The 26,542-nt window shown below is 50.2% G+C and overlaps 1 protein-coding gene across 4 annotated transcripts; it reads left to right on the top strand.

The window, feature by feature from the left end:
- On the top strand, window positions 1–26,113 carry CYS1 (cystin 1). Of its 4 annotated transcripts, XM_057741749.1 has the most exons (5): window positions 1–321; window positions 10,380–10,478; window positions 19,538–19,590; window positions 23,788–23,829; window positions 24,037–26,113. In XM_057741749.1, exons 1-5 carry the CDS (start codon window positions 1–3, stop codon window positions 24,140–24,142), a joined length of 621 nt encoding a protein of 206 aa, XP_057597732.1. In that variant the 3' UTR covers window positions 24,143–26,113. The 4 variants fall into 4 exon arrangements, with proteins under 4 accessions (XP_057597732.1, XP_057597733.1, XP_057597734.1 ...); XM_057741750.1 differs by lacking the exon at window positions 23,788–23,829; XM_057741751.1 differs by lacking the exon at window positions 10,380–10,478.
- The last annotated feature ends 429 nt before the right edge of the window (window positions 26,114–26,542 follow it).

The following is a 26,542-nucleotide window of genomic DNA, read 5'->3' on the forward strand; positions in this document are numbered from 1 at the left end:
ATGGGCAGCGGCAGCAGCCGGAGCGGCCGCGCCCTGAGGCGGCTGCGCGGCCCCGACAGCCGGCCGGCGGGGCCCGGCGGGGCAGCCCCGGAGGGCGGGACGGGGCCGGGCTCGGCGGCGGCCCCGGAGGCGGCCCGGGAGGCGGTGGCGGCGGAGGGAGCGGCCGGCCGCGACCCCGGCCCCGCGGCGCCCCCCGACGGCGGGGACGAGACCCTGCGCCTGCTGGACCAGCTGCTGGCCGAGTCGGCGGCCTGGGGCCCCGGGGAGCTGGCCCCGCGCGGCCCGACGCGGCCCCGACCCGCCGCCGGCGCCGGGAGCCGGGTGAGTGGCGGAGCCCGCGGGGCCGGTGGGGCGGCTGCGCCGGTTCCTGCCCCGGAGCCCCCCCCCCCGCCCCCGCCGGCCCGCACCCCGCGCCCTGTCCCTGCGGGCCCCCCGCCCTGTCGCCCTGTCGCCCTGTCGCCCAGCCCCGGCGCGGTCCCGCCGCGCTCTCCCTGCTCGCCCCCTGCCTCCCGCCGCTTCCAGCCCCGGCCAGGCTCACTCCGCTTGCGCGGGGCTGCCCTGTGTGTCACCCACCGTCCCGCTGTCCCCGAATCCCGCCGAGGTCTCTCCTTCTCAAACATCCCCTCTGATTTTCTCCCTCTCTGCCTCCTCTGGGTGCTGGTCTGACTGCCTCCAGTTTGGGGGTGACAGTGCTGGGAACAGCCTTCAAAGGCGGGGAGACAGACATCCCTTAGCAGAAATGCATCTCCCAGGCTTTCTTCTGGCCAGAGCTTGCCTCTTTTTCCTTTTGGAACGGTGGCTCCTTGCAGCCCAGGTAGGAGCTGGGGGGTGGGGGGGCGCTGCTTTCCTCTCAGGTACCTCCCCCTTGGCCAGTCCCCTGGGCACTGTCGGAGGAGGCGGCTAAGAGGTGGGACCGGTAGCCAAACAGTGGTTACAAAGGCCCCTCACGTTAGACACATCGGGATCTTTGCCTTGCGGTCAAGCAGTTTGGATACTACTGGCTATTTTTAAGATGCTGTGCAATTTCTTTTTGGCTTCGCTCTTCTCGCTTCCAGGACAGTTGTAATAACATCCCTGCTGTTCTAGAAAAACAATAAAAGTGAGCACTCTCGTTTGGCAACAGGCTTCCCTGCAGCAGAGCTGAATGAACAAGATCTGTGATATCAGCTCCTGGGCCTGAGGAGGATGTCCAAGGCAGTCCCCACCTTCCCTAGAGTCCCGCAGGCTTTGCTTAACACCTGCTGGGACTGGAGGGAAGTGTCTTCTGGGGCAGCCACCAAGCAGTAGAATCCTGGAAGCTCCTCAGTGAGGTGAGGGGTCGGGTGGAAAGGACTGGGCCAACCCGGACAGTGCAGGGTCTTCCTCCCCTGTCCTCCTGCCCATCCCCTGCGACCCTCCCAACGTGAGCTACAGCCAATCAGACCCAGTTATATAACAAGATTCCTTTACGATTACATCAGTGTTCCATTATATAACCCTCAAAATGGATAAACAGTTGAGAAATTTGGGAGAAACTCTGAGATGGCATGAACGCGATCTTTCAATGTTCAGTTGTCAAGTGCTTTGGAAACTTCAGAAGTGAAAATGGAAAGAAAACAAAAAGAATGGATTTCCCACCCCCACCCCCATTCACTGAGTATCATAGCAACTCCTAGGGTGCAGAGGCTGCCTTACTCATTCTGTCAGTCATTTCTCAGGTGTTGTTTGAGCGCCTGCTGTGTGCCGGCCTCACTCTAGAGATGAACACGGATGGCACGCAGTCCTTGCCCTAAGAAGTCCACAGTGTAATGGGGGAGAGAGATCTGTAAACAAAAAAGTAGAATACCAGTGGGCAGTCTGTATAGAGAGTCCACAGGAAGAGCAGCTGGTCCCCTGGGGAAGTCCGGCCAGCATCCCAGCAGGACAGCACTCGACCTAGATCTCGAAGGGTCTGTGGCATTAGCCAGGCAAACAAGCAGTGAAGGGCATTTGGGCGGAGCGAGCCCTGTATGCAAAGACAATGACGACTGGGGCATATAGTGCCCAGAGCGTGGGTGGGAACCCTGGAGTTGAAAAGGTTGGAAAGAGTGATTGCCAGTGTAGATAGGTCACACTAGGAGTTTTCCACGCTGAGGAGTTCGGACTTTACCTGAAAGCCGTGGGTATCTTTAAAGGACTAAGGGGAGTGACATTTCGTGTCTTAGGGGGGTCAGGCCAACAGCCATGGGGAGGATGGACTGGGCAGAGTAAGACTAGGGGCAAGATGACCAACTGGGGACTGCTTCTGTGGTCCAGACGAGCAGGTCCTGAGCGAAGGAGTGCAGTGAGAGGGCTGAAGGGGAGATGGAGTCGGGAGAGATTGGGAGGTAAGTTCAGCAGCTGTGGTTGCTCTTTTGGATCGGATTGTATGTACCTTCTGCACCATAGATGTTTCTTGAATGAATCCTGGAATCCTGGATCATTAGAGCTGCAAGGAAGCTCCTGAGTCCAATTCATTATTTTCACGTCTGGAGAGACAAAGTAAAAAGGTCGAAGGCTTGTAATTTCCTGGCTCTAAAGGTCACAGGTAGAAGGCTAACTGCCTGTAGGGACAAGTGCGGAGTCTATGCCTTTTTGTTTTAATATACACCCTTTAATTGAGTCTCTGGCAATTGCACATTTTGTAAGACTCTGAGTTAACAAGACACCATTGGGCTAGGAAAAAATGGGGATTTTGATGAGTCAGTATTGAAACCTATAGGTAGAAGTTGGCCGTTCCTCCAAATGTTAAAAATGACGCTCCCGAGGACAGAGAAAAGGCCTGGCTGAGCATGTAAATAACACTATTTTAGATTTCTTTGGAAGGAAGAAAAAAGTTTTCTTAGGTTCATAACTATCTAGCATTTTGAAAGAGAGAGAGATATTCTTCATAAGAGCATATCAAACTCAAGTGAAATTAGCCCTTTAAGCACCCACATTTAAAAATTCTGACCACTGTTGATTAGAATTTCTTTTTATTTATTTATCTATTTATTCATTGGCTACATTGGGTCTTTGCTGCACGCGAGCTTTCTCTAGTTGCGGTGAGTGGGGGCTATTCTTCGACACAGTGCGCAGGCTTCTCGTTGTGGTGGCTTCTCTTGTTGTGGAGCACAGGCTCTAGGTGAGCAGGCTTCAGTAGTTGTGGCACGGGAGCTCAATAGTTGTGGCTTGCAGGCTCTAGAGTGCAGGCTCAGTAGTTGTGGCACACAGGCTTAGTTGCTCCCCTGCCTGTGGGATCTTCCCAGACCAGGGCTCGAACCCGTGTCCCCTGCATTGGCAGGCGGATTCTTAACCACTGCGCCACCAGGTAGGTCCCAATTAGAATTTCTTAGAGACTGATTATGTATATCTCTGAACATCATCCTGAATATTGTATGTTGTAGATACTTCTCTGTGTCCAAGAATAATTGTAGCTAATATTTCAGTGAGCACTTGGGTCTCAAACACGTATTAAGTCTTTTCATTTTTACCAATGTTATTATTGTCCATGTTTACAGATATGCAAGAGGAAACAGGCAGAGACTAAAGTTAAGTGACCAAGCCGCATGGTCATGGCAGAGCAGAGACCAGACCCTCCCTCGACAGTCAGACTCCTGCACCCTTAGTATCAAAGTGGCCTTGCAGCTGTGAGGCTTGCTTGTCACTGCCTTTCTGTCCTTGGTCCAGCCTCAGTCTTGCTGTCACTTTTTTAAAAGTTAATTAATTAATTTACTTTCATTGGCTGAGTTGGGTCTTCGTAGCTGTGCTCAGGCTTTCTCTAGTTGCAGCAAGCCAGGGCTACTCTTCATTGTGGTGCACGGGCTTCTCATTGCAGTGGCTTCTCCTGTTGCAAAGCCCGGGTTCTAGGTTCTTGGGCTTCAGTAGCTGTGGCACTCAGGCTCAGTAGTTGTGGCTCACAGGCATAGTTGCTCCAAGGCATGTGGGATCTTCCCGACCAGGAATTGAACCCGTGTCCCCTGCACTGGCAGGCAGATTGTTAACCACTGCGCCACCAGGGAAGTCCCACAGTCGTCACTTTTTACCATTGTCAGTCTTTATGCAACCAATCAGCCTTCCCTGTATCCCCCGCCCAAAGAGACACTTCTCTGAGCTGCCCTGGGAGGTAGAATCAGAGAAGCACGCTCACTGGCACTGAGTTTTAAGGAGGACCAGAACCCTCTGAGGTCAGGCCTGGGGGAGGTTTCCTCCCTGGCCTGAGGAATCATCTCTTCAGTGAATGAGTTTGTGGCAATAATTTTAGTTAGTTGAGTGGTCTTTTTTGTCTTATTTCTTAGTTCTTGGTTGTTCTCCTGATACAGTTTAGGTTGCTAGCTAAGAATAAGTATTGCTATATTCCATCTAAAACTTGAATTTTTAAAATTAATTTTTAAGAAGTATTTCAATTAACCATTCACAAAACCCTTTAACCATGGAGTTTTTCAGCTCTTATTCTGTATATGTTCCAAATCAAGATAAATTTTCCCTTTACATTTTGGCAGAAGCAGCTTGCAGTTAAATTTTTTTTGGTCTGTGAACCATTATACTTTGTAATGAAACACTGGGTAAGAGATTTTTCACCCTGGATTGTAAGCCGAGGAAAAATTACAAGCAGATTTGAGGTAAAACACAAATGTGAAGCGTACAGTAGTCCCTGTGCACCAGGGCTGGGTTACAAATCCCCGTGTCCAGGAAACAGAATCTCAGGGAGGAAATGGGCTGAATGAGGCCAAGGCCACTGGGGAACGTGTGACAGTCTGTGTGTGCCTGTGTGTGGATTTGTATTCACTGAAATATAACTGCTGAGACACTTCTCCAAATAAAGAGAACATCCATGACGTTCCTAGTTTCCAATCCAGTTCCATAAACTCTTGGTACCAATGCACGTCAGCTAGAAAAAAGTCTTTCCCTTTGTGCGGTTTTAAGTTTGGGTGTGTGTTCACTGCAGAGACGTGTGTGCAATGTTTGGTTTTGTTTTTCTTTTTACAGAATTTTTATTTTTATTTATTTATTTATTTTTATTTTTGGCTGCCTTGGGTCTTCATTGCTGCACACAGGCTTTCTCTAGTTGTGGCAAGCGGGGGCAAGTCTTCGTTGTGCTGCGTGGGCTTCTCATTGCGGTGACTTCTCTTGTGGAGCATGGGCTCAATAGTTGTGGCGTGCCAGCTTAGTTGCTTTACAGCATGTGGGATCTTCCAGGACCAGGGATCAAACCTGTGTCCCCTGCGTTGGCAGGTGGATTCTTAACGACTGAGTCACAGGGAAGCCCACATGTGAGGTGTTTGGCTTTGCGGCCGATGGTGTGCACAGTAAAGAAGGGAAGGGAGTATTATGTCCATTGGGCACCTGTTCTGTGTTAAGGACTGAATTAGGTACTTCCTGGTCATTGTCCCACATTCCTCTCTTCAAACTGCCTTTTAGGTGAATAGTGCTTTCTATTTTACAAACAAGGCCATTTCAGTCTCAGGAGATTGATAAGGTACCCAAAGCCAGGCAGCCAGTAAGTGGGGAGAGCACAGTTTGTAGCAGGTCTGCCAGGCTCCAGCCCCTCTGTAGACAACCTGGAATGTTCCATGCCTTTTCCATTTTCCCGATGTCCAAGTCACAGGGCAGATCCAGCACTTCCCATGCTCTGCTCACAGTGGCACTAATGCCTGGCCCATTTTTCTTTACTGTATTTTTTTTTTTCTTAACATTCAGTAATCCCTAGTGTCCCCCCAGCAAACACATCAAGGACCTTTATTTTGTCTGATTTTGTCTTTATTTTGTCCTACCCATCTTGCCCTCATAACACTCCCTGAATGTTATTTTCAGCAGCCTCCTTATTCATTCAGATGTGTCTGTGCTTAGGGGTCATGCAGCTTTTACTGAAAGCTGTGACTCCCACTTAGGTACTTAATACATCTGTCACCAGCATGCTTCCACTCGAGCATTTCCCCGAGCCTGTGCGTCTAAGGGTGCTGCTAGCTGCACGGGGGCAGAGGCAGAAGAAGGTCCATTCCCCATCCTGTATCAGATTTGATTCCTACGAAACACAGGGCTTCGCAGTTCACTTACAATCACTCAGAAATTGTTCAGATACTATTACGCGGCCACTATTTCTTCAGGCTGTTCTAAGAGCCAGCTCCTTTACGTACATTGTTTTACTTCAGTTCTCGTCAGAATAGGTAACCTGCAGAATAGGTGTCGCCTCCCCCCAACGCCATTGTCATAGGGGAGGCAACAAGGCCCAGAGAGGTCATTAACTTGGCCAAGGTCGTGCAGTTTGAAAGAGCCAGTCCGAGTCTTTCTGACTATACCTCTGCAGGGCGCTGTGTATACTAGAATTTTAACTGCGTGAATTTGTCCTCAAGAGGGATTCTCACTTGTTCCCTGACTCCTCTGGTGCTCAGTTTTTCTCTGAGATTAAGTCTCCGTTCCCCAAGACTAGTAGCCTTCACCAGCTTTTAAAGGGTATGCTTACTTTTAAGTGTTTTGTTTTTTTAATAAATTTATTTATTTATTTATTTAATTTACTTATTGGCTGGGTTGGGTCTGCGTTGTTGCACACGGGCTTTCTCTAGTTGCTGCGAGCGGGGGCTACTCTTCGCTGTGGTGCGTGGGCTCCTCATTGCCGTGGCTTCTCTTGTTGTGGAGCACAGACCCTAGGTGTGTGGGCTTCCATAGTTGCGGCACATGGGCTCAATAGTTGTGGCTCATGGGCTCTAGAGCACAGGCTTAATAGTTGAGGTGCACAGACTTAGTTGCTCCATGGCATGTGGGATCTTCCCAGCCCAGGGCTCAAACCCATGTGCCCTGCATTGGCAGGCAGATTCTTACCCACTGCGCCACCAGGGAAGTCCTAAGTGCTTGTTTTTGAAGTTCGAATAGGTAATACACACGCCAATGAGAAAAAAATTTGTTCTTGGTTGTTCTCTCCAATAAAAAAACTTAAAGTGATCTTACTCATGAGAGGTTTTAAATAAAAAGACGAGCCCTATATTAGCTTCACTCTACAATTGTAAAGGAATATATGCTCATTGTAGAAAAATTGGAAAACAGAAAAAAATATGTTTAAAAAATATAGAAAAAAGGAAATAAAGATTGCTCATAGCTGACCCTCCGCAGGTATTACTGATAATACTTTGATGTATTTCCTTTCAGTTTTCTCATCTCTTTCTGTACATATCTTTTATGTCATTAAGGTCATAGTGTATAGATACACTTTATAGCATCCTTTTATTTAACATTATAATATAAGCATTTCTCCCATCATAACGTCCGCATAATTTGCCCACCGTACAGAGGTACTGTTATTTAATTAATCTCTTATTATGAGATATTAAGGCTGTTTCCAGGTCGGTTTTTTGTTTGTTTATTTTTTGCCAAATGTTGAGAATCTTAAGAAAATTGTATAGCCAAAGACAATATTGCATCATTAACAATTTAAAATGTTTCCCAATATACTCTTTAGCTTATCAGCTGTCAGCTGTTTTCATTTCTTTTGTTCTTTTTAAGATCTATATCATTGAATTATAACATTCTATTTAACATTTTTCTGCTTAAACTATCTCATACACAGCTCTTCATGCTGATGCACAATAACCTTTATTATTCTTCTGTATTATTATTATTCATGCAAAATATTTCATGAAGTTCATGTACCTTAATTCACTAAAGCATCTCCTATTACTGTTCTGGACTAATTTTCAACTTGTTCCTGGGCAGTCTTAGGTGCCCAAGGCAGAATTTCTTTCCCAAAGTCAGGGAACTTTAAAATCAACAGTATTTTAGTGAGATACCGAAACTGAAAACTATTTAGGGTGGGAAAATTATGTGTGAAAAGCTAGGATTTGGATTTGTCTTTTATTAAGTTATTTAATCGAATTGTGATTTTTTTTTAAATGCAGCAGTATCTCTCTCAATCAGTGGTCTATTAATTAGAAAAATATTCAGTCTAATATTGATCTATCCCTTCAACATATATTTTTTGAGTACCTACATGTGCTGGGTACTGTTCTAGGTGCTGGTTACACATCTGTGAACCAGACAAAACCTTTGCTAACATTCGGGTCATGTAAGTCCAACAGTGAGCAAAATAAAGTATAAAGAACAAGAAGCAGCCAGGGCTGGGGAGAGTAGCAGTGGGCCTGCTCTCAGCACATCTGAGCCAAGGGAGCCAGGGTGGTGGCCTGGTGCCCAGGGAAGAGCACAGCGAGCCTTGTGGCCGCCATAAGGCCTTGGCTTTTACTTTGAATGAGCTGGAAAATGCTGGAGGCTTCTGAACAGCGGATGACATGATCTGGTTTGTTTTATGACTCACCCTGGCTGCTGTGTTGAAGACAGACTGGGATGGGGTGGCAGGGCCAAAGCTGAGAGCAGAGTTGGGAGGCTTTTGCAGGAACCTGAGTGAGAAGAGGGGTTGATTTGGACCAGAGTGGCAGTGAGGGAGCTGGGGAGGACTGGCTGGCTCATGGACCTAGATTGAAGATAGAGACAGCCAGTTGCTAATGGATTGGCTGTGGGATGTGTCAGAAAGGTGTCAAAGAGGGTGTCAAAGAGGACCCCAGTTGTCATTGACTGACATGGGAAGTGTGGAAGCGGAAGGGTTTTAATGTTATTAATCAGGAACTTGGTTTGAATATTTAAGTTCGCGATGCATATCAGACATCCACAGAGATATCAAGTGAAAAGATCTTTGTAAGAGTTTGGCATTCAAGGGAGAGGTTGGGTTTGGAGTTATAAATTTGGGAGCCATTGGAGCACAGGAGGGTTGAGGTTAGATCGGATCACCAGTAATGATGATGTCAGCTGACACGTGACTGTGTGCTGGGCACCGTGCTGGGTGCTTATGCGTGTGACCTGTGTTCAGAGGTCGAGAAGATGAGGGGACATCCTAAAGGGAAGAAAACCAAGAGGCTGCAGGGTCTGGAAGCCAAGGGAGGGAAGTATGTCAAGGAGGAGGACGTGACCAGCTCTTGTAAATGCTGCTCGATGGGACAGGCGAGATGAAGCCTGAGAACTGACCGTTGTATCTGGCGACTTGGAGGTCCCTGGTACCCTTGGCCGGCGCCGTTTCAGCAGAGTGGTGGGGGAAGCCCGATGGGCTGGAGTTCACGGAGAAAGGGAGGCAGAGAACTAGAGAGTAGCCAGCACTTTCAGGAAGGTTCTTTTTACAGTGCCGTGGTGATGGGCAGCCACAAAGATGGCTCTGTTAGGACACTGAATTAACCATAAAATTTCAGTCCCGGAATGGGCTCAATGGCAGAAGTTTGGGGGATTAAATGTGCTAGTGAAATTCAAGGGCACCCTTAAACAGGAAATTTTGATTCAACCCAATAGACATAAATTGTGTTTTTACTACCATGTGATAACTCAGATCCACTCTCTCCCGCCCCCCGCCTAATAAATCGTGGTCACTCCAGATCTAGGGAAGTCTGTTATCTGTCTGCTCTTTAGGCTGAATGGATTCATCGTCCACCATTGTGGCAAAGGGTCCAGTTTGCTCTGTCGGAGGAGGACCAGGGTGACTCTTGTCTGTTACCGTCAGCCAGGACTTCACAGTAGCCCAGGCTCACAGCTGCTGTGGGGTGTGAAGGTGAAGACAGGCAGCAAAATGATTACGTGCGTGGAAAGCAGATCCACCAGAGGGATTTGAAAGTGATGGGTACTCTAATGGACTTTTGGCAGAAAAGCTACTATTTGGAAGACAATTACCATCTGTCTGCTTTCAGATCTATAGCAAAGAACACCGATTTAAGTGGCAGTGAGTGGTATTTGATCAACCTAGGAGACATAGAAGAGGGGTAAAACACAGTGCTGACCCTCAGGCTCCTTCTCTGCTGGGGAGGGTTGTGTGAATACGTGTTCATCACAGAGGCCCTGGAGTGGTGGTAGGCAGGAATTATCACACACAAGGAGGAGTCAGATAATCCCATCCGAGGTAGACGCCTTCCCATCCAAGAAGACCTGACATCTGAGTTGGTTCTGCAGGGTCAGTAGAGTTTTCCAGCAGTCGATAAAGAAGGGAGCATTCCATAAAGAGCGAGCTGCATGTGGAAAAACCCAGGGGGACCGAGTGCTTTAGGAGAATGGCGTGTCGTCCATAGTGGCTGGACAGCAAGGCGATGACGGCTGGACGGAGGGCCAAAGGCAACAAGATCGGTTTGGGTCATGATTTCACAACCTTCTAGGCTAAAGAGTAGAACGTTATCCTGTAGACAGTGGGGGACTAGTGGAAATTTTCTATGTTTTTTATTTTTAAATGATTATTTACAAAATCAGAATAGGTAATATACATGCACATGAGAAAAAATGTAACAGGTACACTTAAAGGAAAGTTTCCCTTCCTCCCTGTCCACCGCTTTCCCCAGTTCCCTTCTCCAGAGACGCCCACCTTATCCAGTCCTGTGTCTCCTCCGCAGCCTGTGTTTAGAAAGACAAGCCGGGGCAGGAGGGCAGGGGATGAGAAGAGACAGTGCGGGAAGCAGGGCATCCAGGTGGAAGATTCTGCGGAAATCCAGGTAAGAGGCAATGGGAGAAAGCGAGGTGCACACTGGGGGTAGAACAAGGGAAGCCAAGCTTCTGGAAAGGCGCCCAGGTTTCCTGCAGGTGTTGTTGAGTCGATAATGATGCTCAGTCTTGTGCAAGTTGGCTTTGGGGTGTGAGGCAGACAAGTTCATGGGCTGTCAGAAGCTCCGGTCCACTGCAGAAGGTGACTGGAGCTGGTGTGTAACTCTGTGAACCTCAGCATCTAGATGGGGCAGTCGATGCAGGAGAGCACGCGGGTGGGAGCAGGAGAGTCCTGAGCTGTCACCCTGGAGAACTCCAGGAACCAGAGGAAGACGCTTCCTCTCAGGAGATGTACGAAAACAGCCAGATTTAAAAGTGTTAGAAGCACTTGCCTGGAGATGTGGTCAGAGGTGTGACGGGGCGCTGTGGCATCTCAGTGAGATGCTGACGAAGGCTTTCTTGGCACAGGAGCTCTCGGGTTCCCCCAGGACCTGGGACGAGCTCTGGCTGGACGCTGGTGAGGAGGGGCAGCAGGGGTTTGTGCAGATGGAGATGCTTAGCACCTGAATGCCGGAAGTCATCGCCATCACGGAAGGCAACCCCTGGCCCAAGGCCACCGGGTCAGATTCCCACCAGACTTGGCCACTTTGGTTTCTTTACAGTTTGAGAATCACAGATTGCTGGAGCCGAAGGGACCACCCAGGCTACCTTCTCATTTACATCCCAGGCCTTTGGGGCCCAACAGAGCGACTGCCCAGGGGCCCGGCAGGACCAGGATCCACGCAGGTCACCTGCCCCTGGGTGTGAGGGCCTGGCTGCCCGCATGAAAATGCATATGCACATGGGACTTCCCTGGTGGCGCAGTGGTTAAGAATCCTCTTGCCAATGCAGGGGACACGGGTTCGATCCCTGGTCCAGGAAGATCCCACGTGCCTCAGAGCAACTAAGCCCGTGCGCCACAACTATTGAACCCACGTGCCACAACTACTGAAGCCCATGCACCTAGAGCCCATGCTCTACAACAAGAGAAGCCACCGCAATGAGAAGCCCGCACACCACAACAAAGAGTAGCTCCCGCTCATCACAACTAGAGAAAGCCCTAGGGCAGCAACGAAGACCCAACACGGCCATTAAAAAAAAAAAAGTGCACTTGCACACATGTGCTTCATAAGGTGATACAATGCTGTAGATACATAATTTAGTATTTTCCTCCACATCCACCCTTTACCTTCTCCAGGTACCCCTGGCCTTCAGTCTCTTTGGAATCTCTTTCCTGAAGCAAGGCCTCATGAGGGGAAGTGGGGGCCCTACGGCTGGTGGCTTCAGAGTCAGAACCTCCTTTTGAAAAAGTCCTTTGTCGCTTTAGGAATGCAAAACAGCCCTCACAGCAGAGTCCAATGAGCCTGCAGTTTGCTGCCTGGGAAGCCCTTAAGTGGCCCTGTGTGGGGACAGTAGCGCCCCCAGGTGGTGGGAGAACTGAACCTGACTGGCAAAACGCTGAAACCTGCCAAGGCTGGGAGCTTAGGTACCGGGAGATCCAGTTCACTCTCCTCTCCACTGTATGTGCTACAGTTTCCATCATGAAACGTTAGCAAACCTGGCCTTCAAAGAAGGACAGTTCCTAGAGAGGAAGGGGGATGTCTACTGATAATACACAACAAGGTGGATGGATCTCAGGCTTGTGGTGTGAGGTGAAAGAAGCCAGGCGAAAAAGAGTACGACACCGTGTGATTCCTCCTCTCTAGGCTTCTAGAGAGGGCACACGGATGCGCAGTGACGGGCAGACCGGTGGTCGCCTGGAGATGGGAGGGCAGAGGAGGGAAGGAGGGAGCACCACCCAGGGGGTGATGGATGTGATTTAACAGGAGATACACATGTCAGAACCTATCGAATTGTATTCTTCCAATGTCTGCATCTTGTTCCATGTCAATTATATATATTATTGATATGTGTACATATACACGTATAAAGCTGTTAGAAATTAAGAGTTAAGGGGAGAACTCTTTAAACAGAAGCAGAATATAATACACGTTGTTAAATAAAATATGCAGTGGATTTTCTAAAGATTAACCGCTGATACTTCACTTTCAAAAAAAAAAAACAACAAACCCTAGTAGTAAGAGTCAGAGGAGACTTTAAGAAATCATCTTATTCAGTTCTTCCGAGTATGTTTTCTGCTTCTTGTTTGGCTGTGGTGTGGGTTTTTCAAAGCCTCCTTAGACTCTCTAGTGATGACACATCACATGCTCGCCCTGAGCCCAGCCCGGTTCCCACAGCCCCAGCCCAGGTGCCGCGGCCTCCCCTGGGGGTCCATATGTGTGCTACCGACTAGGAGAGGCAGGCAGGCAGGCCGCCAGCTGGCGGGTGGCGGGAGCTTGTGTCTGCACTAGGCCTGCAGCAGCCACCAGGGGCTGCTGTGTCTTTGCTTTTCATCCAAGCTCCTGTGGGGCTTCCTCAAGCTGGATCTTCTGGGAGGGTGTCTGACGCGTTTTGCATCTGAGAAAGTCAAAATAAAGACTTAAATGGGCAAGAGGAAGAATCACACATTCAAAGCACAAGCACAGAAAGAAACAAAGGTGAAAAAATGAAAGATATGACAAGCTGAGCTGTCAGGGACATTATAAGAGTATGGCCTTCCATTTGAGTGCAGCTTCAGGGCATCTGGTCCACGTATGTGGTGGACTACGTCATCCCTGCCCTGCGAGGCTGCAGCATGTCCCTGCTGGTAGTGAGTAGAGCAGCACAGAGAACTGGAAACTGGTTGATTATGCAAATGTTTGATTCCAATCTCTTGCTCTTTCGCTCAGTTGCCCTCCTGATGGGAGAAACTATATCTGTAACAGCCCTTACAAAATCTGGTGAGGAAAGGAAAAGCCCCGCAGGTGATGGCAAAAGCTGGTTCCAGCAGAAAGGGACAAGAGGAAATGAACTAGGGTCCCTATGGGATGACTTCATTAAAAATAGCTGAAGGATGGTTAAATAAAAGTATTACTTTTCTTCTATGTTGTTACTGAGAATATTATCAGTCTCAGTGGCTGAAAAGTGCACAGAGGCAGATTGGTATCAATATAATATGAGAAAACTTTCTTATATGCCCAAGAGAATTGAGAGCAGGGTCTCAAGAGATATCTGTGCACCCGTGTTTGTAGGAGCATCGTTCACAATCGGCAAAAAGCGGAAACAACCCAAGTAGCCCTACACGGATGAGTGGATAAACCAAACATGGTATATACGTGCAGTGGAATATTACTCAGCCGTAAAAAGGAAGGAAGTTCTGGCACAGGCTACAACATGTGTGAACCTTGACATTATGCTAAGTGAAATAAGCCAGTCACAAGAGGACAAATATTGTGTGATTCCACTCAAGTGAGGTGTCTAGAGGAGTTAGATCCGTAGGACAGAAAGTGGAGTGGTGGTTGCTGGGGTTTGGGGGCTGAGAGTTGTCGTTTAATGGGGACAGGGGTTCAGTTTGGCAAGGCGAAGTTTGCGAGATTGGTTAATGTACTTTGCTGAACCATATACTATAAAATGGTTAAGATGGTAAATTTTAGGTTCTGTGTTTTTTTACCACCATTAAAGTTTTTAATAAAAAGAAATTAAAAAGAGTTTTCAGATAGTCTGAGCTGCCCGAGCTGGAATGGGCTGCTTCAGGAGGTGGTGGAGGTGAGTGTGTGGCTATGTGTGTGAGTGCACGTGTGTGTGTGGGTGTGAACTTCCCCCTTTTCTCTCATCTTTGTCACCCCATCCCTACTCTCTGTCCCTCTTCCCACTGTGAATTCCTTGCTGACATGGGAGTCATCTCCTCTTCATCTTTACACCCTGCAAAGGCGCAATGAGTATTCAGAGGAATATGGAGGGACTACTGACTCCCCGCGGTGAGGTCACCCGCCACCAGCAGCCCCAGCCAGGCCGCCCCTCAGGTTCCCCTGGAACGAGGCTGTGCACCTTCGCTGTGCAGCCCACCTCCACGTGGAGAGGGTGCCAAGTGGGCAGGACAGGCTCTTCTGGCCAGCGCGTGGGAGTGCCCGCAGCGCGGGTGGCCGCCACGGCCCACACCGCGGGGCCTGTGTGGCAGGACACACCCAGGGTCAGCTTGCTCTGTTTACCACCACTAACTACCGTTTCCCAAGAAACACGTCAGAACTAGTTCCTCAGGGAAGCATATGCTGTCCTGGAACCTCTCAGGCCACGAACATCAAGATCTTCCCTATGCTCTCCTCCTCCTCATGCCTTCAGGTTCTCTTCTAGCAGGGCCGTGTCAGAGGCTGCTTTGGGCTGGACGTTGGGTCAGATGTTTGTAATAGTGTTTCCTGGTCACTTACATGATAGGCATTATTCTAAGGATGAGGTAGAAGGTGGATAGATAGATGATAGATAGATAGATGATAGCTAGCTAGATAGAGAGAGAGATAGATAGATGATAAGTAGATGATGATAGATAGATAGATGATAGACAGATAGATAGATAGATAGATGATAGATAGATAGATAGATAGATAGATAGATAGATAGATAGATGATAGATGATAGATGGATAGATGATAGATAGATGATAGATAGATAGATAGATAGATAGATATAGATAGATAGATAGATAGATGATAGATGGCACTCTCTCATCTCTCTGCAGCCCTGAGGGCTAAGTACCTATTACACAGATGGGTAAACTGAGGCTTAAACCGATTGCACAAAGGTTTACAGCCCCTGCTCTGTGCGCTTATCATTTTACTAATTGCTAAAATGTCTAAGACTTACTTCTCTAGTGACTGCACCTCGAGAGCATAAGGGGTGTGTCTCCATGGCAGCTGATGCCACACTGGGCACACTGGGGTACTGAGCAAATACCGGGTGATTGATTAAGCCCTGGGATTAAGCCTCAGAATAGGAGGGTGGAGGGAGACTTTAAAAAAGGATTCGGAGAGAATGTAAGCAGGTTCCTGTGAGGGCAAAAGCCCAGTTCTGCTTATTGGCCATGTAGGATTATGTGCACAGGGAGCAGTGGGACAGCTCATTTTGCTCTACTATTAAAAGGAAAAAAAAAAAAAAAACTTTAAAACTCCTCAGTGTCTACAGAATAAGTCAGAATAAGACTATTGATTAATAGTTTATTTAGGATTAGTATCTCTCTCCCATTTCTTTGTCTTTTCGTGCTGCTTCCAGAGAGAATCTCTTGGTTTGATCTTTCAGGGAATGGATTTTCTCTTCAGCTGTGTCTAATTTACTATTCAGACCATCTACTGAGATTTTACTTTCTTCCACCACAAATGCCATTTCCAAAATCTGTAGCTGGTTATCTTTCACAACAGCTTATTCTTGTGTGGCTGAGATTGTCAGTCCTTCTCCTTTTAAAGCCACCTTTGGTCTGCTCTAGTAACTCTTTCTTCAGGTTTAATTCTTTGAACTGATGAGTTTGGTTCCTGCCTCCACTTGTCATAGCGGAGGGTCAGGATGTGCTCCTGGTGAGTGTGGCTGTCATTAGTGGTCTGGGAACAGCTTCCTGGTGTCAGCGGCGGTCCATGCTACCCTCCCTCTCCTGCCCCAGCCTGGAGGGTGTGCCTCTGTGCCCTGCCATTTGCACAAGCAGGCCCCTCCTCACTGACCCTTGCCCCAAGACCTGCTCCTGCTCTGGCGTCTGTCACCTCTGAACTTGGAGCTACCCCCAAACTGCTTTGTCCAGCAGTCCCCTCCTGTGTGTGTTGGGGGCTGTGGTTTCCTCCGTCAATCTAACCCAGTCTGTCTTCCATCAACCCCTCCTACCTGCTGGTCTTGCAGTACTGTTAGAGATTTGTGGGTTGTTGTTTTTTTGTTTGTTTGTTTTGCTTATGACCTCTTCTGTCATTTCTGAGGATTTGGGGTGAAAGCAAGAAGCAGGCCTACATGTTTGGTTTACCATCATAATCATGGCTTCTGATGACCTGCAGCACTTATTTTTTTTAATTAATTAATATTTATTTATTTATTTATTTTGGGCTGCGTTGGGTCTTCATTGCTGCGCGTAGGCTTTTCCTAGTTGCAGCGAGCGGGCGCTACTCTTCGTTGTGGTGTGCAGGCCTCTTATTACAGTGGCTTCTCTTGCTGTGGAGCATGGGCTCTAGGTGCACGGGCTTCAGTAGTTGCAGCACGTGGGCTCTAGAGCGCAGGCTCAGTAGTTGTGGTGCACCGACTTAGTTGCTCTGAGGCACTTGGGATCTTCCCGGGCCAGGGATCAAACGCGTGTCCCTTGCATTGGCAGACGGATTCTTAACCACTGCGCCACCAGGGAAGTCCTGACCTGCAGCACTTATAGTCCACTCCTCGGGGTCTGGCAATGGATTTTCCTCTAGTTGTGTCATCACACTAGTTTTTTCTGCCCAGCTGTGAGCTGCTCTGGGCAGGGACCATATCCTGTATGGGTAATAGTACATGGTGCACAGCAGGGCACGTGGGAATTGATGAATGAATACTTTTTCACGGCCTTTGATGACTCCGTGCATTTGCATATGCTGTTCCTTATCTGAAGTGCCCCTCGCCTCCTTTCCACCTGGTAAATCCCTAATCTTTCAAAACTCCAGCTAAAATGTCACTTTTGCCACTCTTCTTGGAAACCTCCCATGATGTTTTTCCCTTTCAGAGTTGGTTTCGCGGACGTCTTAGGTGGCGCAGTGGTTAAGAATCCGCCTACTAATACAGAGTTGGTTTCTCTCTCCTAGCACTTTATAACTCAGCTACAGAATTTATCACATGGCATTGCATTTCATTTTTTTAACTTTTTATTTTATATTGGAGTATAGTTGATTAACAATGTTGTGATAGTTTCAGGTATACAGCAAAGTGATTCAGTTATACATATACACGTATCTATTTGTGCATTGCATTTTTATGAGACTCTTGCCAAGAGCTGTGAGCTCTTTGAAGACTGGGTTCTTGACAGCTGTGGTCTGTATTGTAGGGCGCAGCTTGTGCCAATGGGAGACCTTGTGCACAAAGCAGGCTGACATCTGGCTGGGTCGTGGCCTTGCTTACCTTCATGGGTCAAAGGCTGGTGTCCATAATGCCCTCCAGTGATTATGCTGGGAACACAGTGAGGAAGGTCATTCGAACAAACCCCTCTGCTGAAAAGAACTTAATATACTGGATATAATTAATGTGATAAGAGTGTCATTGAAGCATTAAGTGGCTGATGAGATAGTGAGGAATTACCAGCCCAGATCTAAGAAAAGTAGAATCCACAGATGCAAATGAGACACTGGACTGTGTTTGCCTCAGGTGAACTTGAGCTTTGGGTCTGATGGTGTCCAGCAGTAAAGGGAACAGAATTTAGGACCTAATGAAAGTAAAAGTCTAATAGTAGATCCTTCCCTCATAAATCCAGGACCCTCCAGGGACTGCAAGGAAAAGTGTCACAGCACAGAACAGTTCAGGAGGGTAAGAAAGTCACAATCTAGCTGCCTCTTAAGGTTTGCGGTTCCAATTCTCATCACCTAGGTGCTCCAAAATACCTGAAAGCATGCATTTAATTTCAAGTGGTCCCAGATTGAAAGTGCCTGGACAGAGCAAATGCGTGTCCTCTCAGGAGGAAGGCATGTTCCTGTCAGGCCTCGGAGGACACCCACAAAAGGTTTTCAAGGATAAGAGCATCAAACAATAAAAAGTAACCAACCACCCAGAGAATCGAGTGAATACTAGAAGAAACAAAGAAAACAAAAATAGGCAAATGAAAACTTGTTATTTATTTAGATTACCAGACACAGATTATAATCAATTATGTTTATTTTATTTAAAGAAAATATGTGCAAAGGACAAGGACCTCTGGAAAGTGACCTGGCATATTTTAAAAAGAACCAAATAGAACTTGTATAGATGAAAAATACAATAAACAAAATTAAAGATTCTGTTGGTTTGGGTGAACAGGCAATTAGACGGAGATGAAGAGAAGATCAGTGCCCTGGAGGACAGAGCTGAAGAAATGACCTACACAGAGAAACCAGGATCTGATCAAGGAAAGCTTGAGAAAAAACCACAGCAAACCTAATATTATGTTTGAAATAATGAAAACTTTCCCTTTCAATAAAGGAACAAGACAGAGATGCCTGTTATCATCATTTCTTTTGAAGGTAGTACTGGAGGTCCTAGCCAGTGCAGAAAGGCTAGGGGAGAAATATGTAAGGACCAGAAAGCAAAAAATCAATTGGCCATTATTCCCAGATCGTGTAAATGGGAAGAAAGTCCAAAAGAATGTACAAATAACTTATTAAGACTAATGACTGTTTTGTAAGACTGCTGACACAAAATGTATATATTTCAATCATATATCTGTAGAAACAAACAGGAAGAAAATAAAATTTTATTTAAAAAAAGATAATATCAAGTATCTAGAAACTGGTCTAAAAAGAGATATCTATGACCTCTCCAGGGAAAATGAGAAGACTTTTTAAAAGACATTAAAGAAATCCTAAATGAATGGAGAGAAGTTCCCTGTTTATAAACTGGAAGACTTGTTATTGTAAAGATATCCAGTCTGCCTAAAATGATCTGTATATTAATTCAACCCCAACAAAACCCCCAAGGGGGACAAGCTGACTGCAATACACATGTGTGGAAGTGCAGAGGACCGGGAAGAGTCCAGGCTTATTCTCAAGCTGTGGTAATTGAGACTGGGTAGTGCTGACACAGGACAGGCATGGACCATTGGAAGAGTTTGCAGAAAGACGTGTACGACACCTGTGCACCCTTGACGTAGCACAGATAAGGCACAGCAGAGCAGCAGGGCGGGCTGCCAGGCAGTGCTTAGCTGGAGGTCAGGACCTCGACTCCTGGAGTGAGAGATGGGGGCGTGCTGGCCAGCAGCTGCCGGGGAGGCAGGGAATCTCTTGGTGTGAGTTGTGTAGGTCACTCCCCTCTCCCCGTCTCAGCTTCCCACCTGCAAGACAAGTGGATGAAACTAGACAGCAGGGGAGCCTTTCCACTTTCCAGCTCTGGCTTACTCAGCCCCGGGTTGGACGTGGTGGCCGTCTGTCAGCAGAAAGCCAGAGCAAACGCAGGCTGCACCACTGACAACCTCCTGATGCCTCTTCCTTTTGTCCTTCTCAAGGTGTCCCCAAAACAGAGCGCTGAAGACCACCCAGAGAGCAGCCACGGCTCCGAGTAAGTACAGGGGAAGAGCATCTCTGCCAGAGTCACAGCCCCAGCCCGCCCCCGCCCCCGCCCCCCAAGCCTCCCCATCCCTGGCCCTGCCCTCACTCACTCACTCAGAAACTGTGCAGCGGTTCATCTGTGAATGAGGCACAGTCCTTGGCCTTCAGGAGTTTACAGCCTAGAGGGGTGACCGGTGGGTCCCCATAATCCTGTGACACTGTTAGCAGGAGAACACATTTAAAACCCCTGGAACGTGTCAGCTGAGCACCGCAGGCCCAGAGACCAGGCCTTCTCTGTCTGCACGGCCCTGGGCCGCATGAGGACTCCAGGGCCCCAGGAGCAGCCAGCACCTGGGGCTGGGCTGGGCTGACCACGGGCCCCTGGCCCATCCCGCCGTTGGCTTTCTCGTCTCTAACTGGATCACGGTGATCGGCCCCTGGTCGCTGGACGCGGGCAATTGTGGGGCTCCAAGAGCAGGGCTGTGAAAATTCTGGCTGCACAACTATTTTTATTACCAATTTCAAGTGGTTTCAGGGCCAGAACCTTGCTGGTTTCCCTTATTTCACAAACATTTGTGGAGACCCTTCCCTGAAGAGCGGGGTCTCTTCACATGGGCTCAAGGGAGGTCTGAGAGGGGACAGAAGTAGCCCGAGGGCTCATGGAGGAGCTGATGTTTCAATAGCTTGAAGGACACATAGTTTCACCAAGGAGAGAGGAGGGCAGGAGGGTTCTGGGTGGCGGGGGCCACAAGGAAGACGCGGAGGTCTGAACAGGACACCTCGCACAGACTGGAGGCATTTAACCCAGGGTCTGGGGGAGGAGGAGGACCTTGAAGGCCAAGCTGAAACTGTGCGCAACTGCTGTCAAGTCAGAGGACGCTGGGACTGGCCCTGGGCCTGGGACTCCGCCGTGGCCACGGAGGTGGAGCCGTGAGCACGTGTACGTGGGCTCTGTCCCTCGCCAAGGCCAGAGCCTCTCTTAGCGGAGTGGAGCACCCCTGCTGGTCCTCCCTCCCAGCCCCTGCTCCTCCCTCGTTTTGCAAACCATCACAGACTCCACTTAGCGCCGTCGCCCGGGGGTGGGCTCCCTGTGCACTCCCATGCTGGGCCGGGCACCATGTTTCGCCCCAGTGACCAGGCACCAGGGCCGGCTCTGCTCAGACCCAGACGCCCGGGCAGGGGGTGCGACTGAGGACCTGGGCCCAGTGCGGTGCCAACACGGCTCAGTCCTGGCTGCATATTTCCACTGATTGTAAAGATAACCCACAGTGACTCTCAGAGGTTTTCATCACCTCAAGGACTTTAGGAGGATTAAATTCTGCCTCACACAGATTAGCTGTTTCTTCTTATTTTAAAACGAATAGGTCCCTTCACTTCACATGCAAACGCCAGGATGTGCCTCACCAGGAGTACTTCATTCAATCATTCATTCATTCACTCCCTCGATATGCTTTCGTTGGAGGCATCCCAAGTACCGCCCTAGGCCCCGGGCTCTCGGCCGGGCGGGTCCCAGGCTCGTCCCGGCGCAGCGACTGGAAAGGGGAGAGAGTTGTGAAGGTGAGATCAGGGCCGTGCCTCCCGGGAGCAGGCTCTGAAGCCATACAGGCCTTCCCCAGAGTCTGGACTGGTGGCAGCCTCCCTCCTCTGTTCCCCAAACTTGGGCTTCCTGGCCTTTAGGGGAACCCCTTGGAGGAGGGAGCAGCGGGTCTCCTGGTCCCGCACCCGCTGTGGCTTCTCACTGCCAGCGGCCAGCACCGGGCTCCCCTGCACACCCAGGACCTCACGGCCAGTGTGCGCCTCTGTCCCCACACGCCTAGCACACAGCGCAGCCCCCGGCACTCTCCCCTTCTGGTTTCTGCAGCGCCTCCCTTCCTGCCCCAGACAACCCCCCCATCCCTTTATCTGCCGCCAGAACCCCTCAAAACAGCGTTTTAAGGAGAAGTGTCCTAATGCCTGCAGTTTTCTTTGAAATGCATCCAGAAATCAGATGAAGAAATAGACATGTGATAAAATAAATCCAGCAAAATGTAGCAAAAAACTTTTTTGCTTAATCATTGACTCTATGATTTCAACTTTTCGGTATGCTTGAAAGTCTTCGTAATAAAATGTTAAAGAGGAAAATTCTCCAAAGCCCAGTTCAAGTATCTCCTCCTTAGAGACTCTGGCCCTCTCCCATCCTCCTCGACCTGGCGTCTCTCCCTCCTTCAGCAGCGCCGGCACCAGCTTCCACCACAGCTGTACCTGTGACGCAGCGGGTACCTGTGACAGCCTGTCTTACCTCTCTGTCTCATGCTCAGCCTCATGTCTGGGCTTCACAGCACCAGGCACAGAGCACGTGCTTCACAGATGCTGTTGAAGGGAACGTTCAGTGTGAACTTGGGCCTGTGGGCCTTGACCCCCGGATCCTGACCATCCTCGATGACGGTCGTGTCCTTCCCCCAGGGGTGGGGGGTGTGGAAGCAGCTGAGCTGAGCCGGGCCGGCTGGCTTTGAGGACAGCGCTGGGCCAGCCTGACCCGAAGCCTGGTGACAGAAGCCTAGGGCCTGTGGAGGGGAAACAGGGATTCCGGAGGCTTCTGTCTGAGGCTGCTGCTGAAATTCACTAGTTATTTACTGTGTAAATGCTTGTGGGATGCCTGCTGTCGGCCAGGCACCCCATTTTCCTAAGGAGTAAACAGATACAAGGTGTGATTTGCCCATGGTCAAAAGGCTAGTAAATTCTAGACGCAACAGATAGTACAGATGACTCAGGCCTCCTTTAGCATGTGCCTCTGCAGCCCAGTTATAACTGATTTGCTCTCTCTGGCGAAAAGTAACTTTCTTTCTTTCTTTTTTTTTTTTTTTATGCAGGACTTTGGGAATCTCTGACATAGTGAATTATAATTTAAACAGAGATTCATTTCTTGACTCCCCAGTCTCTCTAGGAACCATCTCTCCCTTTTAATGTCGTGCTCCCCTCCGCCAAGTAGGGGGAGACCCCATCTCGGTCTTCAGGCTCCCAGGCCGGCAGCCCCGCAGCCGCTGGTGGACAGTGTTGCCCGTCAAACGGGCAAGGGTGGCCCCCCCGGCTGCTGGGGCTGCAACACCTTCTGTCGGCCTCCCTGCCGGCCTCCCCTGCTGGCCCTGCCTCCTTCCCCCTTTCTTCCCCGTGTCCCAGCTGCAGGAAGTGTCAGGTGCCTAGTGAGACAGGGCTTGCTGAGCTGTGGGACAGGTGAGGAGGGTCTGTTGCCAGGTCACCATGTGGCCGTGGGCAAGGCATTTCTCCCCCTTCTATAGAGACTGGCCGGCCTGGGTGACCCCAGGGGGCTGTGTAGGAGGCAGGTGTCATTTCTGGGCTTGGGGAGGTGGATTCCCACTGTTAGCCCTCATCCTTCCTGTTCATTGCCGGGGGGCCTGTTAGGCTGCACACACCCCGAGGTGACAGTCAAGTGGCCCAGAGCCCAGCTCCTGCCCTGCGTTCTGGGACAGCAGGCAGGGCCCTGCAGGCTGCTCTCTGAACGTCAGTCAGGAGCACGAGGCAGTGATTAGATGGGCCTTAAGAGGTCCTCCAGCCCAGCCCCCAGCTCACGCAGCAGCACACCTCTGGCTGGCAGCGGGGAGGTCGCAGTCCCATACCTGGCCTAACTCCCCCTTCAAGGGCAGCCGCTCCAGCTGGCAGCACCCAGCCCGGCCCAGGCTTCACAGCCTCCCACCTGCAAAGGGGTTGAAGGGGGCAAGGGCAGGGCCAGGCACAGGTTGATGCCACCATGGGGCAGCCTGCAGGACAGAGAAGTCCGGGGGCTCAGCAAAGTCCAGGAAGCCTGAAGCGGGTGGGCAGCCAGGTCCAGGCTGGTGGGAACCACATCCTGGAGCCCAGGCAGCAGGACGAGGAGCTGGGCTCTGGTCACTTAATACACTGCCCAGCGGGTTGGGGAGTGGCCAGGATCCCAACATCTGATCCTGCCCCACAGCAGCAGCTCCCGTGAGACCCCCCCCCACACCCCGGAGGGTGAGGTCCAGGGATTGAGTCAGGCCAATGGATAACCAGACACAGCTCCCCTTTGCTGAGGGCTGTGCGGGGCGGCAAGGTTCAGGGTCACCTACTGTCCCCGCATTATCTCATTTATGCCTCACAGTGAACTTAGGACTACAGCTCCATCCTGGAGAAAATGGTCACTGAGCTAGTAAGTGGTGGAGCTCTGATTCGAACTCTGTCTTTTCACCTCCAGGCCCTCACGCTCAAGCACCACAGGCACTGGCCGCCTCCCAGGGTAAGGTTACACTGGGGAGATGAAACTAGAAAGTCAGGCAGGGGCCTGCTCATGGAAGAGGTGGGGAGGTGTGCCCAGGGCAAGGGTTTTCCGTTCTGGCTCTAGAATGGATCAGAATTCCGTACAGGGGCTATTGGGATTGTCCAGTAGAGCAGTGGAGTTTGATGGTAACATTTTGCTTCCTGTGTCCATGTCTCTCACCCACAGAGCCCCAGGCAGCTGCCACAAGAGGCCCGAGAGGCAGTCGGCCATCACATACGACTACTCCGAGGAGGAGCTGATGGCCAGCATCGAGCAGGAGTACTGCTGCTGAGGGCGGCACTGCAGCAGCCTCGTGGTCACCCAGCGGTCAATGCATCGTTCCTCCTAGACCTGGCCCCAGCTGACCGGGCCTCTTAGGAATGTGGGCTAGGGGCGCATATCTCCCTGCCCTGCCAAGGGCTCTAGTTAGAGCTGAGCCACTTCCAGCATGCGGTTACTCTCAGATCTTTCACAACTGGACTCTTCAAATTCATACTCAGACAGTCCTGAATGTGGCCGGCTGCCGGCCATCATGCTTGCTGGCAAGAGGTGATCCGCTGTGCAGGCCCAGGCCAGAAAGAAGTCACATGTCCTGCCCCGCAGCTGCGTGGGCAGTTAACCTGCCAGATACCTGCCCCTCCCTGAGTCTCTGGGGAGAACTGTCTACAGGGTTCTCCTGGATCTTGAAATGCTTCCCCTTTCTGACGGCCACTCCACTTGCCACCTGCTCCAAAGAAGTCTCGTTAGCTGAGTAAGGCTCAGACCCGAGGCTTCGGGGCCTCTAACACAGGTCGCCTCTAGAGGGGGCACCAGGAGGTGTGCCTTGCTGAGCTGGAGGGAGTCATCCTCGGTTCTGCAAATGAGTCACCTGGAGATGTTGTTGAAGTGAGGATTCTGATTCTGTGGGTCTGGAGTGGGGCCTGAGAGTCTGCTTTTCTAACCAGCTCCCGGGTGAGACCCAGGCTGCTGGAGCCCAGCCACACCCAGAGCAGCAGGGACTTAGGCCTGGCTGACTCCTCCCCCAGACCCGGTGCTGGAGGCCATCAGAGCCACAGCCCACCCACCTCCCCAGAGGGAGGCCTGTGCCCCTGCAGTGGGTGTGGCGGGACCGGACCCGGGGACCCCAGTTCTGATCCTGGCTCTAACCTGCAGTCACTCCCCACCTCCCAGCTTTGACGGTCAGGGATTACACAATCCCAGGCTTCCCTGGTCTCTCATTGTCCCCTGGGGGCACGGGACTGCCTTCCCTGCTGAGGGTGCGTGTCGGCCCTACCTGGAAAGGGTCTTCAGGGCCACCTGCTCTTCCCACTGGGTAGAAGGTAGAAAATCACAGCAGTGAGGCCAGGAGAGCCTTAGAACGTTCCCAGCTGACAAATGAGAACGCCGACAAGCCAAGGAGCCCTGGGAAGCAGGCAGGGCCTGGAGGAGAACCACAGCCTGACTGGAAGGTGGGCTTCTGCCAAGGCCCAGCATGGCTGCTGTCGGAAAGCTCAGGGTGGTGGGTGGGCAGAGCGATCGGGAGGCCAGGAGACTGGGAGGCAGGCCCTCCAGAGCAGCCGGCCAGGTGTCAGTACAGAGGGCACGTGGAGGGGACAGCCGCCTCCCCCAGCCAGAACAGGTCTCATCTTGTCCAGTGTTTACCACCCACACAGCAGCCTCCGCAGCATCGCCTGCAAGATGCAAGAGCATCTCAGAACCCAAGGAATGGCCACTTGGCACCATCCCCAGGCCCACAGGTCTGTTGCTGAGACAGGCAAACAGGCTTTTCCACAAACCTTTATGACTTGGCAAGAGTGCCTTTGATCAGATGTTCTGGGGCGGGGAGATTTTTAACTCTGAAGTCAGAGGATGGAGTGATGGAGCCTTCCAGCAAACGCCCCTGAGGGTTGGCTCAGAACCTCCCCAAAGCCAGAGCTATTTCTCACCCAACCCCAAACCACTTATTTTGATATGAAGATTAAAGCCATTACTATTATATTTTAATAATACAACTACTCTTTTAAAAGAAGTTAAAAAATTACTTCTCACCACTAGACGGATCAGGCCTTGAATTTAATGACATAAAGTGTTTACAGTTTTACATCTTTAATTTGGTAAAATGGAACACGTTCAGCCAGAAAGATGATACCCTTATACTTTCCAGTAGAAACCTCCTTAAACCCTTAATGAGATAAAAACGTTAAGGAAAAAAATTCTTCGTGTAGTTACATTTCATGTCAATATTGAGGTGAATGCACTTCATCAAAGCTAAGAAGTCACAGTGGTCGTTCTCAGGTCTTTTTATTTTTTTTACTCCCTGAATTCAGGAAGAGTGTCTTCTGAACAGCACTTGCCAAATAAAGCAGCATGTCCCAGCTGTGAGGCACTGCCGTTCTCTGCCCAGAGATGGAGGGCGGGTATGTTTGGTGGTGGGGAAGGGGGTGCTGGTCCTGGCGGCGAGTGCTTCTCGCACTAGTCATGTGCAGAGTGCCTACTAGGTGCCCCGTGCTGCTCCAGACCTTCTCTCGGTCGCTCCGCATTACTTCTGAGCCCCAGCCTCCTGCCCTGGAGCTGAGCATGGAACCTGCTCAGGGACATGGGGGAATGTGGCTGAAAGAGAGGCAGGAAGAAGAATGTCTCCATGTTGAAAGTGACGATGACACACTGGTGTCTGGGAAAAGTTCCACTGCCACAGATGTATCTCCTGGCTTCT

This window comes from Hippopotamus amphibius, chromosome 7, assembly GCF_030028045.1.
Source record: "Hippopotamus amphibius kiboko isolate mHipAmp2 chromosome 7, mHipAmp2.hap2, whole genome shotgun sequence".
Lineage (NCBI taxonomy): Eukaryota > Metazoa > Chordata > Mammalia > Artiodactyla > Hippopotamidae > Hippopotamus > Hippopotamus amphibius.